This window comes from Maniola hyperantus, chromosome Z (genome assembly GCF_902806685.2).
Source record: "Maniola hyperantus chromosome Z, iAphHyp1.2, whole genome shotgun sequence".
In the NCBI taxonomy this organism is placed as follows: domain Eukaryota; kingdom Metazoa; phylum Arthropoda; class Insecta; order Lepidoptera; family Nymphalidae; genus Maniola; species Maniola hyperantus.
Genome location: NC_048564.1, coordinates 7,820,386 through 7,838,971, shown reverse-complemented (window position 1 = coordinate 7,838,971; position 18,586 = coordinate 7,820,386). Strand labels below are relative to the sequence as shown.

The 18,586-nt window shown below is 35.9% G+C and overlaps 3 protein-coding genes across 4 annotated transcripts in view; 2 read left to right on the top strand and 1 right to left on the bottom strand.

Moving 5' to 3' along the window:
• The window catches only part of LOC117995603 (uncharacterized), a 30,731-nt gene extending 29,896 nt beyond the window's left edge, over window positions 1–835 (bottom strand). Inside the window, exon 1 of the mRNA XM_069509051.1 lies at window positions 799–835. Within this exon, the coding sequence (XP_069365152.1) occupies window positions 799–804 (6 nt within the window). The 5' untranslated portion in view covers window positions 805–835. The remainder of the gene's footprint in view (window positions 1–798) is intronic.
• Window positions 1–18,586, top strand: part of Pdp (pyruvate dehydrogenase [acetyl-transferring]-phosphatase 1-like protein, mitochondrial) — a 136,524-nt gene that overhangs the window by 10,237 nt on the left and 107,701 nt on the right. The window lies entirely within an intron of this gene.
• t (C45 family peptidase tan) overlaps window positions 3,490–18,586 on the top strand; it is a 39,119-nt gene continuing 24,022 nt past the window's right edge. The window contains exon 1 of one of the 2 annotated variants that reach the window (XM_034983594.2): window positions 3,490–3,593. In XM_034983594.2, coding sequence (XP_034839485.1) covers window positions 3,584–3,593 — 10 coding nt within the window. In that variant the 5' untranslated portion in view covers window positions 3,490–3,583. Of the gene's footprint in view, window positions 3,594–9,411; window positions 9,550–18,586 lie in introns of those variants that run through there. The other variant, XM_034983592.2, reaches the window with a different exon arrangement.

The window sequence follows — 18,586 nt, the reverse complement described above, 5'->3', positions numbered from 1 at the left end:
GAATCCAGCGGCTACCTGCGACTCGTCTGATGTCGCCCGTCCACCTAGTGGAGGGTCTTCGAACACTGCGTCTTCCGATGCGAGGTCGCCATTCTAGCACTTGCAAAGCAATAGTTTATTATAATGTTGGCCTGGGCACACATCTTCGTTTGGTGGCATCTTTGAAAAGTAAAGCGGACGAAATTCATTTATGTTATACCTACCCAGAATTTCGGTCAAATGGGTGAGCATATAGTGCCTACAGGCTGCAGGTGTCATATGCTGAATTCATCTGCGATGCAAGTTTCCATCCTCAGTCTACTACAATTTGTGTAACGATTTGCAGGATTTCGTAATGTATTTAAAAGACTATAGATTTTGTGAGACAAACCATTAATCTTTATAAACAAAGAGAGGCGATAAAATGGACTTATTAGTAACCGGCATAAACTAGTAACGCCATTATGTCGTCTGCGTAAAATAAAGAAACCCTTTTTCGTGCTGAATATTTGCTTTTATAATAATGTTTTAAAAGAAAGTTTGGATTTGCCATTTCCGAAACACAAACATTGTATAAAAACCATCGATATATTAAAACACACTTAGCAATATTGATAAATTCCTCAGTGACAAAGTTGCGTGAAAGTAACCGTAAGCTTACAGTTGTATTGTTACACATAATTGTTACATATTGTAACATTTTATGATTTCAACTCTGGACTGTTGCTGGCTAAAGTGGCCTATTGACTGCTAATTTATAATCTTTAATATATTTTTTCACTGAACATGAGGTCTATTTAAATTATTAAAATAAATTACCTTCATTTCAGAGAGAAATCTCCAATCAGAACAAATCAATCAATAAATTAACATAATTTAAACATAAGTTTAAACAAAACTGTATAAAAAGAAAAGTCAACCAAAATTGACAGTTTTGACCACAGATAAAGTACCTGTTTCATAAAGGTTTCATGTGAGTTTCATACACACAAATCACATAACGCCTAAGGTTCCATGGCTCTCCATACGAAAATCATATAAGTACAATTAGGTTTAAATATAGAATCCCACGAAAATTTTTTATTATTCGTATTTGTATTATTCCTATCCTACGAATATTAAAAATATTATAGACATCCTTAAAGTTTATGCCAAAAGTGGCTGGCAATGCATGACAAGATTTCTAATCTAAATAATATCTGTCCCGGCTTTACTCACGTGTGTAGTCGACGTTAGCCCGACTAGTTTCGAACCCATACGGGGTCCTTTTTCAAGTCAAAACCGCGGCGCGTGCGGGAACGGACTCCCTTGAAAAAGGACCCCGTATGGGTTCGAAACTAGTCGGGCTAACGTCGACAGATATTATTTAGAATGGAAATCACTCACGGTAGTTTAAAAGATTTCTAATGTTGTTAATCCTATATCATGAAGAAAATATAAAAAAAATACACTTTATATTTTGACGAGAGATTTTTTACATCTTTATTATATCTTATCTTCCAAAGCCACCGCGATCCAAACTTCATAGTAGCAGATCATTCCTCCATGAGTTGGGGACATCGGATCGTTCCTCCATGTGTTGGGGACAATACGCAGATAAACTTTCAGCTTTTATAAAATAACGAAGGTCTGGCCCGCCCGCTTTTTCTCTCTGTAAAAATTGTACAGAAATACTGCGTTAATGTGACGAACGACTAATGATAATTGTGAAGGATGACGAATATTAAGAGATCGTGATCATGGTTAATTTGAAGGTCACGCTATGATGCATACCTACATAATATATTATTGTTCTTACATAATAGCGCAGGAAAAAAGAACTGGGTAGATACTTACATATTTAAGAATCATTAGATCATAGCATAAAATATTGCAGGAAAAAAATATTATCAAAAAAATCTGGTAACATTTATTCTGAAAAAATGAAACAAAGAAAATTAGCATAATAATGATATTTTTTACTATCCATGAAATTGTATGTTATTTTTTCTCTTTACTAGCAGTACATACCATTAACATTAGCATTAACATGTTACAACTTGGTTTCTAATATTTCGTTAACATTAAACATTAACTTTTCTGTCCTCTCTGCATAGTATAAAAGACATTAGCTCTCAAATTCTCAAATCAAATTCAGTATCATTGACCTGTGCCAAAGAGGCCCTACAGAGTTGGAAGGTCAGATGTCCCAGTGTCGACATCCCGAAGGAACGTATTACACAAAAAAATTGGGATTTGGGATGCGGGCTTACTTGGAAGGGGTATGGCAGTTTTTATTAGACCCATACCCCTTTGGTTTCTACACGGCATCGTACCGGAACGCTAAATCGCTTGGCGGCACGGCTTTGCCGGTAGGGTAGTAACTAGTTACGGCCGAAGCCTCCCACCAGACAATTCCACCAGACAAAAATGTCTAGAACCTGCAAATCATGTCTCTCCTACACTTTACTTCAATCGGCTTTCCCTTGGGTTTGTACGTTTTCACACGCGATGCCTGTGGTGATGCACCAGGGCAATATCCCATTGTCGAAAAATGGGAATCCGAGTCAGCCCCTCTCACATCATAATCGTCATGCAATCTCTCTTCGTGTTCAATAAACGGTTCAGTCGTCATAAAAACACTCAGAATTTATCAATTACCTATCCGAAACACCCCATCTGCTTCCGAACTATCAGGTAATTTCCTCAATTCGGGGAAAAACATTGCTTCATGTACATTCATACATTTGGTTGGCTATCATGAAATTTGTATAAACTTTATCGACATATAAATCTTAATTTATGATTAATTTTCAAAGAAATCAGATACCTAGTACCTAAGTACTTAGAAACGCTGCGAACATCACTTACCTATAACATATTATTTATCTTTTGATGATCTGCTGGGGTCTTGTTTTAATCAATAATAATAATTTCATTTTTTATATAAGTACTGTCATCATCATCATGATCAACCCATCACCGGCTCACTACAGAGCATTGGTCTCCACTCAGAGTAAGAAGGGTTTTTTGGCCATAGTCTACCATACTAGCCATGTGCAGATTGGTAGACTTCACACACCTTTGAGAACCTTATGGAGAACGCTCAGGCATGCAGGTTTCCTCACGAAGTTTTCCTTCACAGTTAAGGCAAGTGATATATTTTAATTACTTAAAACGCACATAGTTAGAGGTGCGTGCCCGGAATCGAACTCCTGACCTCCGATTAGAAGGCGGATGTCCTAGCCACTAGGCTATCACAGTTTTATATAATTGAAGTATAGTCCGTTCAAGATGACTCCTTATGCGCCATTTTAACTTTATGGATCAACTGTCTCGTCAAAAGTATGGTACATCATCATGGACAAATATAGGTCCCCAGAATATTCTGCTACGCAGTGATCAATTATTGTTTAAAGATATAAATTGATGAACCAAAAACTAACAATATTGTCATAAAATACATAATTTAAACGCAGTATCACGCACGTGTCAACAAAATGTTGCTGAGTTGTAAAGATAGATAATGCGGTTAACACAATTAAGGCGTTTGTAAGGTTTCTGTACGGTACGAAGACCAGTATAGTATTGCCTCTTGCTGTGTTTGAGACGTGCATTCGAGATAATGGCACAAGGTGAGAAATAGGATAAGATAACGCGCTAATGATAATAATTGCAGAGCCAAGTGTTTTTACTTATTTCTTATAGCACTTTTATAGCGCTTGTGTTTTTAATTATATTTTAACAAGATCAGTCTTAGAAAACTCAGTTTGATACGTATTGAAGTATTTGTAAGGGTATTATCACCCTCTGCTGTCGTTTACCAACAGGTGTCCACTGCTGGACATACCTAGATCTCTGAAGGAATTTTCACACTCCACGGCCTTTGTATCGCTTGTGTCCAGCCACTTCCTGCCACTTGCTTGAAGTCAAATGCACACTGTTTACCTATTGCAAGTGGACGGACGGACGGCGGAGGCTTAGACATAGGGTCACGTTGGCACCCTTTGTGTACAAACCTTAAACTTGCCAAGAGTGATTTAGACTCGCGCTTCGAGGATTCCGTGACCATTGTAGCAGTCATTTTACCGTAGTCGAGTTCCCGTCTATTCTGGTGAAACTCCATCAAACATTATTACAATCTCAATTGTTGTAATTGGCTGAATTTATGGTATTCTCATTGCAACAATGTACTGTAGCCAACAGTAAGTGTCGGCTAATCAGAGGTGATTGCGATCGTGACATTGTAGCTGTCGTTTTACCGCAATCGAGCCCCGCAGAATGCTTAACACCGTAGTTGGCAGCTACAGTGGTCACAGTCACCTCTGATTGAAAAAAATGGCCTTGGCTTTCTTAATATTAACTGAGGTATTTTTAAATTTTTTGTTATATATTAGGTATAGTCAAATGAATATATTTGGAACACTGTTACATATAATGAACGTCAATCTCACCTCTCGCATCTCTGGATGTGGTAACGTAAACCATTTTCCTACCTTATGATCATCCTACGCCTAGGTTGCGTGGCTATTATAATTTTCGTCAGTTTGTGATAGCTAGCTCATTTTGTTTGGGCGTGTAATTATTATGTATGTACCTACGTTCAAGCAGGCCTGTCTCACTCTTGGTACTTGCAAGACATAAGTAACTACAATCGCGCTACGCCACCCGGGATGGATTTGAAATAGGGTTGACGCGTTCTAGGCGAGCGATGTTGTTTTCGTAAATAGTTTTGTGTAAATATTTGTAAAGTACTTACAAGATTATTAGTTAAGTGTTTAGTTACCTACCTACACTAGTAATCTAGGTATTTATTACGTAGCGAAAAGCAGAAAGAATTAGGTAAGTACCTATCTAAGTAATAATTTATTTACAGAAGTATAGTATGCGACACGTAGAGATTGCAATCAGGGTATCACCCCGCACACCCGCACAGCGCCCGCGCTCGTTCGTACCGGGTTAGCACGGGGGCGTACCGAGTACCTACCTACTACATTAATAGACCTATTACCTGCTTGTCTGTTGTAATAAAACTATTTTAACTTTTAACTTTTGGAGAACTTGGATGGGGAATTAAAGGTATAGCACTATAACCGTAACAGGTGTTAATACATCAGACCCTAGATTTTATTATTATAATTTATTTATGGGTATTTCCATTTGCAAACTTTGAAGATAAGAGGATGTAGTGGTTACATATACCTTTCTGCTTTAGAATGTGCATAAAATATGTTGTGCAAATAATAACCCACATGGTTTGTTTTAAAACGACTCCCCATTTTGCAACGAAAATAAAAACTGGTTTTTTTTAATTGGGCAAACATCTTATTTTAAAACTGTTTAAGTAATTCAAGCTGCTTTACAGGAAAAATTGTTGAATGTAATTATTGAAAAATATAGTCAATTCCATGGTTATTAGATTTCATGATTATCATATAATCATGAAATCTGCAAATGTAATAATACTAAACAGTGAAGGTATTATACAATGCAGGTAGGTACTAGGCAAATTGTATAACAATGTTATGGGCATAGCTATTATACATTCTAATGTTTGAGATATTTGTATAAGGTATGTTTTAATAAGTTGTATCATAATTTATATCAAACGCTTAGTTGGAGAGGAAAGGGGAATATTAGTCATTTAACATGGCTAATTCTTAAAAAAAAAATATATATATATTAAAAAAAAAATCCAGCATACAAATTATCCTAAATCCGTCTCCAGTGTTAAAGTTTTAATATTGTAAGACTGAATATACAAATACCGCGATTAATAGCCTCATCTGGTAGAGGCTCATTTTTTGCGTAACGGATCTGCCTGGCAGTCCAGCGCGGAAATGCAGCCAGTATTCTTGGCACCATTCCACGCGGAAATGATTTGTATTGTAATTAGATACTTCTAGTTTTAAGTTTTATTGAAATATTTTTATATACAAATAATTATTGCTAAAAAGTTAAAAACTAAAACCCGACTACGACCATCGTAATAAACGCTGTAATATTTAAGGAAAATTGGGTTTGTGGCACTAGATATATTTTAATACTTCGGATATTTATATTTATGAACTCAGTATAATATTATTTCTTCTTTCACTTGACATCCCACTTGATACAATAGCAAAAAAAAGATTAAAGACCCCCACTCCTTTGGGTGAAAATCCGTCAGATTGATTTTGTTCGTGTAAAATGTAACCTACGTCACCCGGACCATAACAACAAAACAATTGACACCTCATTAATCAAAATCGGCCCAGTAGTTTAGCCGCTACACACATACATACGTACATACATAGATTGCCAAAATCATAACCCTTCCTTTTGACTTTGCCGTAGTCGGGTTGAAAGGTCAGTCCAACCATGCCAAGCCGGATACTTAGTATTACTACTATTTGAAATTAAAAATAGGAGGTTATTACTTAATAACCTCCAATTTTTAATTTCAAATAACATTAATAATATTATGTTTACCTGATTAGTTGTGGAAAAAAGACACATTAACCTAATTAGTAACTGTTTACCAAAAGGTTGATATGATGAGGTCAAGTAGGTAGGTAAAGCTGAATTTTAATTAAAAGCAATTAAAATTCAATTTCTTGACAACCTTACAGTAAATAGTTACTAGGACATGATAGCATTTGTCTATCATAAATCGATTCGATTCCTGAATGGTAAACATTCCAACAGTTCCGCCTTTACCAAGAGGTCAAGAGAAGCCCAGGGCTCCAACCTGATGGGGGTCCCGAATTGTCGAAACCCAGTGGCAGTGGTGAACTAAGTGCTGCAATTGTAAGAGAAAAATTCACCCCAATTCACACGTAATTTTTTTAAAATGAAAACAGCAAGCAAACTAGCAGGCGGATCACCTGATGTTAAGTGATTACCGCCGCCCATGAACATCTGCAGCACCAGAGGAACCGCATATGCGTTACCGGTCTTATATTTATTACTAGATAATGCCCGTGACTTTGTTCACGTGGAGTTAGGGTTTTTAATAAAGATACATAAGTAATAAATATTTTCATTACCACGTTTAGGCCAGGAAAAAAACGTAAACAATAAAAAATGAGAAAAACCGCGCGTGGACTCTCTGGAATATATTTTAGGGTCGCCCATTAGAGATAAAATGTTTGGCATTTCATCAGCACAGAAACTAGATCCATTTCTCTGTGCCATGAAAAAGTAACAGACGGACAGACACATATACATTAATATATCATCTATTAGAAAAACCTATTGTCGCAAGTTGAAAGACTGTCACCTGAAAATGGCTCGACCGACTCGGTTATTAGAAAAACACACACGCACACTCACATAGCCCTCTTTCTAACCCAGTGCAGGCGAGCGCAGGATTACGTGCAGGTGTGCGGGGCGTCCCCCCGCCTCATACCCTGATTACCATCTCGACCTGTCATCTACTGTACTAACAAACGTGTGTGTTTGTGTGGCAAACGTCATTTGTAGGGACTTCCACACGCCACGGTCTTGAGCTGCCTGAATCCAGCGGCTCCCTGCGACTCACCTGATATCGTCCGTCCAACTAGTGCGGGGTCTTCCAACACTGCGTCTTCCGGTGCGAGGTCGCCGTTCCAGCACCTTGAGACCCCAACGACTATCGGTTTTACGAACTATGTGCCCTGCCCATTGCCATTTCAGCTTCGCAACCCGTTGAGCTGTGTCGGTTACTCTAGTTCTCCTACGCATCTCCTCATTTATGATTTGATCACGTAGAGAAACTCCAAGCATAACTCTCTCCATCGCCCGCTAAGTGACTCTGAGCATTGGTGGCCATGTCCAAATACTGGGAATATTGCCTCGCTGGATTGCCTAAATCTATTGTTTTAATTAAATTACAATCAATGTCAGTCAGGATAACATGGTATTAGCTGCGGGTGCTGCTGGCTGTATCAGTTGAAAGTGTAAACAACTGTCATTATTAATTTCGTACTTGACCGACTTTCCCCTTATCGTTATAGGGTTCCAATTCTTTAGCTCTTCCTCTTTAATCAATAACTTTATAGCTAGTACTTGAAACTTGAATTAGATCGGTTTAATTATTTATTGAACTAGGTAATGCCACCTAATAGAACTTCGTTCTCGTGTATTTGTCTCCTAGATGCGAGCAATCTCTGCGGCGTAATTCGCTAACTCACTGAATGAAATCCACCAAGTTCATTTGACATTTTATTTTTAATCCATTGAAAACTTGCTACCACATGTTATTTCATATCGCTCAGTGAAGCAGCAATGTAGATCCAACCAATGTCAAATGAGTATGATATCCATTATACGTAGGTATAATGGAGTACTGCAAATATACTGCCCATCTAAACCGTGTAGAGTAAGGATATGCTCCTTTTTGATGTCATCGTTCAATAGCTTATTTACGCGTTGAACTCAAAAAGTAGTCGAAGCCCTGCGAGACTGAACTGGTTCAAAGGCAAATCATAAAGGACAAAATAAGTTTCTCTGGAAAAGACCTTGATCTTATAAAAGAAAAAGTTAAAAACTAAAACCAGACTACGGAAAAATAAATAAAAAATTATTGTAACCCGGCTAGTTATAAAATAAAATAAACTAAAATGTAAGAAACGTTCGGGCTTAGAGCTAAATTTGTCTTGAGTAAGATAATTCTTAAAGTACAAACGCGTTTGCGCTACACGACGACGCGCTCCGTACAAACTCATATTAAACTATATATTATTTACTAGATGATGCCCGCGACTTCATCCACGTGGATGTCGGTTTTTAAAAATCCTGTGGGAACTCCTTGATTTTCCGAGATAAAATTGGCCTATGTCCTTCCCCGGGATTCAGGCTATCTCTGTTCCAAATTTCGTCAAAATCGGTTGAACGGATGTGTGAAGGGCTAGCAGACAGACAGACACACGACGATACACAATATCACGACGATCCGTTGCTCCGTTGCGACGTAATTGAAGGACAAACCAACAAACCAATGAACCAACAAACAAACACACTTTCGCATTTATAATATGGGTAGTGATTCAAAGGTCCCTTAAAAATACTAATTATAATATATTAAACAGTCAATGAGTACCAAAAGTTATTTTTGCACACTTATCTTAAAACTATTCTATACTTTTTGTTATCCTGAACCTACCTCGAAAAATATCAAAATAGGTAAGTAAGTACACTTAGTTACCACAGTTAAGTTTGTTGCAACTGTGAAGCTTTTGGAAATCAGAAAGGACTTGAAATGGTTCGTGGAAATATTTTTAAGCGCGCACATGACCATTTTGCGAGAACTTGGCCTGGCGCACTCAGTGTGCTTGGACACGGTTGGGTACGATTTTCGTTATACAGATAACTGTGAAATCAACATCAGTTGAAACTCGAAGACTCGTACAATATACCCACGTTGTAGTTCATTTAGATACCGATCATTTTCCTCGCGTCACACCTTTCTTATAAAGTCGGCTTCTTTTCATAGGCATTTACTGTGTCGCGCTCATCCGCCATACCATTACGTTATCGTTACAAAAACATTAGAAAATTGAAAATATCATCTTTTTTGTGGCGCAATGAAAACTTATTTGTTTTGGAGTGTCGTTGTTTTAATATATTTAGGTAAGAATAAATTTATAGAATTTATACGAATAAAATATTTGTAAAATCTCTCTTTACTCTATAGAATACTTAGTATTTATTTATCAAAGTTATTTCTTGTTCAAATAAAGATATTTAGATTCATTTCAGTGAATTAAAATAATAATACAATCGGGCTTGGTTAATTTAATGATGGTAAATATTTGCTGCCACTATTTTACTTTTTAAGTTTATTATGTTTTTATTATACTAGTGTATTAGGCATACCTATATGAATGAAATTTCAAACTCCACAATTTAAAATCATATCCATCCATGGTTTGAAGAAATGCACTGCGATTTAAAATTTTAGAATAAATAGGAAATATGGTTCATTTCAACATCTAATAAAGATTAATTTAATAAAAGTATACAGGTAACTTTATCTATTATTTTGCTATTAGAAAAATTAAATGCCGACAATTTTTTTAATGTATATAATGGACGTCACTCTTAATTTTTTTATTCTTATTTAGGTTATGAGATTTGCGAATTTTCTAAATATGTACTTATACGCTCAAATGAGCCATAAGGTCTCATTATATATTAATCACTAGCTGCCCCGGCGAACTTCGTACCGCCTAACAGTCGATTCAACTTTTAAAATTTTTCTCTCCGTAAGAACCATCGTACCTACTTCAAGGAATATTATAAAAAAGAGTTAGCAAAATCGGTTCAGCTGTTCTCGAGATTTGCGATGAGCAACACATCTAGTGATTTTTATATTATAGAGAAGATAGAATGAAGTTTCTAACCTAAGATTTTTTAAAGATGTTTTTTAAATCGAATGATACAACTTTCAATAAGTACAGTGATGGTGCAGTGAAATACCAGAGAAGATTGGATTCGTTTAAATTGATTAATATCTTAAAGGTTTTAAACACGGTATATAATGAAAAATTAATTCTCGCTATCCGAATTTGATTTACTTAGCACTGTAAAACACATTTTGTTATGTTTTTCACATGTTGATAAAGTCAAAGTCAAATCATTCATTCAAATTGGGTACCATTGTACACTTTTTGATGGTCAGTTGTTGAATTTGTAAGATGTAATGGTAATAATTAGTTACTTAAAACTAAAACTACGAGGGACCCAAACGCGCCCAGGTCTGAGAAGAGCCCGTAGAGATAGAATTTTTATACGTATATACTCACACACTTACCTAAGTGTAATTACAACATTTCAAAAATGATAATCGTGAATTATTAAGGCAGATCTAATTAAGACAGAGTAATAAACCACTTTCAGCTTTTATCTATCTCAGTCCATTCGTAATTCAACTATGGAATGTAGTATCATTTTAAGAGTTTCTTTGACAATCGTGTTCTTTTTTTTAAGAATTTTTAGAATGAGACAATTTTGAAAATGTTTTAATGAAACAGTTATTGAGGTATGGGAGCAGTAGTGACGAAAATTTTTATTTGAATATTTTGTATTTCTCAGTTTATATGTAGAACGTAGAAGAGGGGGCCCAACTATGGGGCCCAATGTTATTTTTTTATTAAAACAAATATGTTTTGATTAATTGGACAGTGGCGCCTCCAAGGTGCTCTGTGCTACAGTAGTTATACTACATTTTATGGTTTGATTAGACATTGGTACTTAAAGATTCTCATTTAAATTTTTTTTAATTACAGAAACCAGTTACACAACCTGTTAAATGATTAGCAAAAACTGGAATTTATTAATTGATTTGTTGATTTTAAAAAACGCTGACATACAATATCCTGGACTATGTACTTTTAGTATTTCGATGCTACTAAGTTTTACTACCAACCCAAAAAAAGAGAAGCTGACTTGACATCGTTGCGCTCTAAAGTATGGACTAATTTGAATCTTGTCAATCTCTTTTATTCCGAAGTTCATATCTATCAATCAATCAATCAATCAGCCTGTTTGCGTCCATTGGTGGACATGGGCGCGCCACCACACACGATCCTCTGTCTTCCTCATCCACCCACTTCCCGCTACCTTCTTAAGGTCGGCAGTCCACCGGATTGGAGGCCGTCCCACACTGCGCTTGCCGATAAGCGGTCTCCGTTTTTCAAAAATCCCGAGAGAACTCTTTGATTTTTTGGGATAAAAGTAGCCTATGTCACTCTCCAGGTATTTATCTATACCCATGCAAAAAATCACGTCAATCCGTTGCACCGTTGCAACGTGTTTGAAGGACAAACCAACAAACCAATAAACTAACAAACAAACACACTTTCGCATTTATAATAAGGCTACTGATTGATGTTGATTCACTTGTATTTTTGTTTGATGATAGAAAACAATGCTTATACATTGTGAAATTGAACAGAGAATCAGCAAGTATTTATGTTTAATACGTATTCATTAAATATGTTTAAAGATTCTATATCTATTGTTTAGATAGACCTTTGCACCCTTTTGTAAAGTTACTTTTGTGTCTTTTTGGTATCTTGTATTGTTTTTCTGTACCTATAATATAATATATATATATGATATGTGTGCAATAGTGATAACAAAAATAAATAGATTTGAAAATGGACAACACATAACAATAATGATGATGAAATAGCTCTGGAAGCGAAAACAATATAAAGCGATAGGCGCAAACAAAATGAACGCAATTTTTTATCATCCATCCGAAGACATTCTCGAAAAACAAATGAAATCTAGGTACTTATTCAGAACTAGCTTATGCTCGCAACTTCGTCCGCGTGGACTACACAAATTTCAAACCCCTATTGTGAAGTAAGTGAAGGAAGTGATCCCTTAGAGGTTGAATTTTCAAAAATCCTTTCTTAGCGGATGCCTACGTCATAATAGCTATCTGCATGCCAAATTTCAGCCTGATACGTCCAATAGTTTGAGCTGTGCGTTGATAGACCAGTCAGTCAGTCAGTCAGTTTTTTCTTTTATATATTTACTTAAATGTAGCGCAACTTTTCAAATACTTTAAAAATTCTCGCGAAGCGCACATTTGTGTCCCCCGACCCCCAAAACCAAAGGAAGAAGAAAGTTACCCACAACTTGATAACGGGAGTGCAAGCTTTTTTTATATTTATGCGGAATAGGTATATAAATATGAATAACTAACTTATGCCCGCGACTACGTCCGCGTGTACTACACAAATTTCAAATAAAGGTTAAATTCTAAAAAATCCTTTCTTTGCGCATGTCCACGTCATAATAGCTGCACGCCAAATTTCAGCCCAATCCGTCCAGTAGTTTAAGCTGTACGTTGATAGATCAGTCTTTCAGTCAGTCAGCTTTTCCTTTTATATATAAATTATATAGATAACTAAAAAAGGAAATAACGTGAGTTATAGGTGTAAGTTATAAGTAACGATTACATTATACAATTACATAATATTGCCCAAAGGCGTTTTTGTTTAGTACGTTGCCCTTACAACGGTGCATTTGATGTCATCGCACTGCATGCATCACAAGGTTCTAAACTATGGAAGTTGTTGGCCAGAGAACCGGAATAATTTTGCTGAAGTCACTGCGCTTAGGGTTGAAAGAATTTTAAGTTATGTCACAGAATTCTTGTTGATATTCGGGAAGAAAAGAGATCGTCGTTATAATTCAGGAACACTCAAATAATTGGATGTGAAATTCTGTTACCTAATAAACAGGAGACCTGCTTAATGTGTAGGATCCCATTAAGGTGTTTTTCCCCGTAGGTACATAGATTTTCGCATAGAAATCTCTAAGCCATCGTTGCAGAAAGGTGGTCTTTAAAAACAGTCATTATGCTGCCTAGCAGTGGATGAGAAGGTATTTTTAATCTATTTTGCATTTTTAATTAGATTTCGTTCTTTCTTATTTCGGTATACCTACTAAATGATTTAGCTGTGATAGCCGTCATCCGCCGTCGTGGTTAGGACGTCCGCCTTCTAATCGGAGGTCGGGGGTTCGATCCCGGGCACGCACCTCTAACTTTTCGGAGTTATGTGCGTTTTAATTAATTAAATACCACTTGCTTACCGGTGAAGGAAAACATCGTGAGGAAACCTGCATGCCTGAGAGTTCTCCATAATGTTCTCAAAGGTGTGTGAAGTCTACCAATCCGCACATGGCCAGCGTGGTAGACTATGGCCAAACCCCTTCTCAGTCTGAGAGGAGACCCGTCCTCTGTAGTGAGCCGGCGATGTGTTGATCATGATGATGATGAAATGATGAAATGATTTAGAATTCATTTCTTAGAAATCAACCGTAAAGTTTTAGGCGATTATCCGAATTGATTTGGATAATTTTGGGGGCTCATGACCTGTGATCCCCTTCGAACCGCCGCTGATTATGAAAGACTTTCAAAGCTTAGCGTGTGTCCTGCAAGGGCAGCTTGAGCCCGGGCCGGGCTTTGGCCCTCATTATTTTCAGGGTAAATATTCCTCTGGATCATAGTGGATGTTTATCTACTTTACATCTACTTATCCAATAGTCATGTGGTCTGTAATAACGTTAACGTTAACGTTAAAAAATCGCAGACTACCCAACTCCTCGATGACTTACAAGTTACAACAGATACTTATTAGAACTCGAAGTCATTCAGATGTAATTCAAAGATTAGGTACCTATTTGATTACTCAAAGATTCTCTGATTACCCTTATAATAGGCAGGGCACTAAAAAAACCTTCTCATTCTGAGAGTACTTATTAGCCTCTCTCATAGGCTAGATTGTAATGATAGTAAAGTACTGTTGTCAGCACTTTATGATAAAAAAATAAAAAAAGTGGTCAGTAGTGAGCCGGCAGTGGGTTGATAATGATGATGATGAAATTTAAAAACAACGGACAGATAACTGATTTAGTTAACTCCTGGACCAAGTAAATGAAAAAAATGCATTGAATTGAGTGTGATCCCTATGTTTAAAGGAGTGGAGAAAATTAAAAACAAAAAGATATTTAACGTACAGGAAACGCACACATAGGTAAGTAATGCACAGAGTGAATGACCTATAGATGCATTCTAATTTAGTTAACTCCTGGACCATGTCAATGAAAAAATGCATTGAATTGAGTTCCTTATGTTTTAAAGGAGTGGAGAAAATTAAAAACAAAAAGATATTTAACGTACGAAATATCGGAAACGCACACTTAAGTGATGCACAGAGTGAATGACCTATAGATGCATTCAAACCGGAATTATCACCTATCAGCAGAATACATACAATACCTATGATGCAACAAATCGGAGCGACTAAGCGAATGAGCACTGGTATACATCCATATGATTATTTGTATATTTTAAATGTGATGACAATATTGTTAAATCACATTGTATTTTTGTGAATATATACGGGGCCCTCAGAAAATAAGTTTGTAACAAATTTCTAAGGCCAAGGCGTCGGCATAGTTTTCTAGAAGACGTAGGTTCGAATCCTACCGGTTCCGCAATTTTTGATAAGTAATGTATTTAAAAATTATTTAGAAATTTCCTTGAAGTGTAGGTAATAACACTATCATAAAAATTATAAAATAAACTAGCTGCCCTGGCGAACTTCGTTCCGACTTCCACCTAACAGTCAATTCAAATTTTTTAAAATTTTCTCTCCGTAAGAACCATCCTCGTACTTCAAGGAATATTATAAAAAAAGAATTAGCGAAATCGGTTCAGCTGTCCTCGAGATTTGCGATGAGCAACACATTTAGTGATTCATTTTTATATTATAGATAAGTTTTGTAATAAATAACTGACAATTTTACCACCGTCACCGTCTAATGATTTTTGTACAACCACAAAATGATAAAATAGCATTGACTGCTGCAGATATCTCGTCTAAGTAATAGACTCCTAGCACTCAAATAGAACAATGTCCTACTAATATAAAATTGTCTGTCAAGTTTTGAAGTAAACATTTCTTCAGACGCGTTGGGCAATTTTGAGTTGAGTAAAATCTTTAAGGTTGCGTCACCGACATGCTAATATTAATAGTGCTTAGAATACCAATAGATATACTAAACTAATGTTAATGTGTTTAATTTACCTATTTTGAAATTTTAATTTTTGATACAAGTTAAAATAATTTGAAATTTTATATTTCAAATTTGAAAATACAAAAAAAAAAACACTATTATTTCATAGTTTTAAGTTTGACTTCTGTTGGTAGTCCCCCTTGACTGCCAATTGGTTTATTTTTTCATTCCATTATTCTTGACTGCGATCGCACCTGGTGGTAAGTGATGATGCACTAAGATTTCCGGTAGGGTGGTAACTAGCTACGGTTGTAGCCTCCAACCCGATCAGACCAGAGACAATTTATAAATTATAAATTCCCGAAATTCCATGCTGGGAATCGACAGTACCTCCCTCTTATAAGACCACAGCGCTAACCACTGCATCAGGAAAGTCGTACGTTAGTGATTTTTTTTTAATCTGTACCAATCGTATCCATCAACTTTTCGGAGAAAACAACATTACATGAAAGTACACAATTTTAGATCTAGATCCTAGGAAACGATTTACAATTATAATCCAATTATTTTCCAATTTATTTTTCAAATATTTATAACATAAAGTATAATGTAAAATGGCTTTTATTCCAGCCTGGATTCTTAACACAATTTTAGATCCCTAGCAAATGATTTACTCCAGTTATTTTCCAATTTATTTTTCAATTATTTATAACTTATAATATGGCTTTTATTACAGCCTGGATTCATAACGATAGTGTGAATAAAAGAATAATTTTGTAAAAATAATATAAAACAGCAATCTCAAAAGCGTGCATTTTACATTATTCTTCCATCATACCTATTCTTAATAATATATATGATGTTTTTGTGCACGCGGATATGCGTGATGAATTCAGTAAAGGTAGGTAATTATTTTCACGAGAGACTCGTTTATACAAAAAAAATCGCTTAAATGTGGTTTTAAGTATGCTGATAAAGTAAGGCCGTCCATGACCGTGACAAAAGATATACATTATTCATTATATTATACATCAGCGATATCAGAGCTAAACACAGCATTGGTAGCAGGCAAATGATGAATACAACGGAGATTCGAATAAACATGTTTTTAGTAGATACTATCATTAGCTTGTGTTATTATTTAGCCACGTGAACAAATTTAATGATAGATCAGTTATACATCTATAACTATACCTACGTACAATGTTCATTTGTTAAATGTACTAGAATCAAGAATCAGGGGGCACGGCAGTGCCCCCGCCAAGACGAGCCAAACTAAAGAACGGGGCACTACGTACCTTTTCTCGAAGCGTTTCGTCGTATTTTCGAGCAGTCATAGCTTCGGTCTGGATGACGCTAGAAAGCCGAAATTTTCAGAATTATTCTTTACTACATGTCTATTGGCCGAAATTAATTAACAATCTTATGTAATCTGTCCATACTAGCTACTTAGCAACGTTGTTATTTGTCAAAAATTGTGTGTTGTTTTTATCAATAAACAACATAGCTAGTAACTAATTGACAAACTAATTTATCTATTTTACTACCTTAGAAGTTGAATTTTCATAAATCCTTTCTTAGCGGATGTCTGCGTCGTAATAGCTATCTGCATGCCAAATTTTACCCCGATCCGTCCAGTAGTTTGAGCAATGTGTTGATACATCATTCAGTCAGTCAGTCTGTCAATCACCTTTTCCTTTTATATCTCGTAACTAGTTTGTAGTGAGGGCAAATAAGCGATTTTTCTATATAAAGACTATAAACATTCGTCCTTTCTACAAACCAGCGACGATATTATAGACTACGGGTAGATTAATTATTAACTTCGGCGGAAAAAAATGATCTATGGCGACTTTTTTTATAAAAAACCGGCCAAGTGCGAGTCAGGCTCGCGCAATGAGGGTTCCGTACTACAGTCGTATTTTTGCGACATTTTGCAGGATAATTTAAAAACTATGATACATAAAAATAAATAAAAATCTGTTTTAGAATGCACAGGTGAAGACCTTTCATATGATACCCTACTAGATAGGTATAGTTATCTTACTTAGATAATTGAAAATACTAATTATTAGTTCATTTTTGGGAAATTGCACTTTGAGTGTTAAATGACGTGTCCCTTGCAATGAAAGAATTACTTGCGTACAGCATTATTATTATTTACTAGCTGATGCCCGCGACTTCATCTGCGTGGATTTAGGTTTTTAAAAATCCCGTGGGAACTTTCTGTTTTTCCGGGATAAAAGTAGCCTATGTCTTTCCCCGGGATGCAAGCTATCCCTGTACCAACTTTTATCAAAATTGGTTAAATGGATCGGCCTTGAAAGGCCGACAAGCAGACAGATAGACACTCTTTCGCATTTATAATATCAGTATGGAATGGATTTATAGACTTTTATCTCATAGTGAAGCAATTTTTATATTGAGTAGACATGTGCCCATTCTAAAGTAAAATACTTACGTAGTGGTTTATTATAACAACTAATCCAACTATTATAGCAAAAAACTAAAGCAGATATTTCATATTAATTATGATACTCAGGAAACATAGGTAGGTACAAAAAATGAGCACTCAGACTTTAAGAAAAGTGAGTATAGTTTTTACATAAATTCTTTTAGCAGCTGATATGATATCTACAGGCATAAGATAACGTACATAAAGTACACACTAACACTATTCTATCCTACACATTTTGTTTCTGAGAAAATACGTAACGTGAGGCGATCCTGAGAACTTGCTTTATCAAAGGATCTTGACGCAATTCACAAGCAGCATACTCCTTTTAAGCGGGATTTACCGGATGCATTTAGCTAATCATCGAGCTAATGTATGCTAGAGCCATAAGATAGATACCTCATCTTTATGAAATGTCTTGAAGGCGCGGTTCGCGTGTGACCTTGAGGCCACGAGACACTGACGACGGCGCCTCTGTGCGCGTTTTCAGGGTTACAATTTGCACTACTATAAAATATTACGCTTGATAGCTTTCTATACAAAACATGAACTATGCAATGATCTTTATTTTCCTTATTACTTTCCTTATTAATTACTATTTTTTAGGGTTCCGAACCTCAAAAGGAAAAACGGAACCCTTATAGGATCACCTTCTTGTTCCTAGATCTGTCT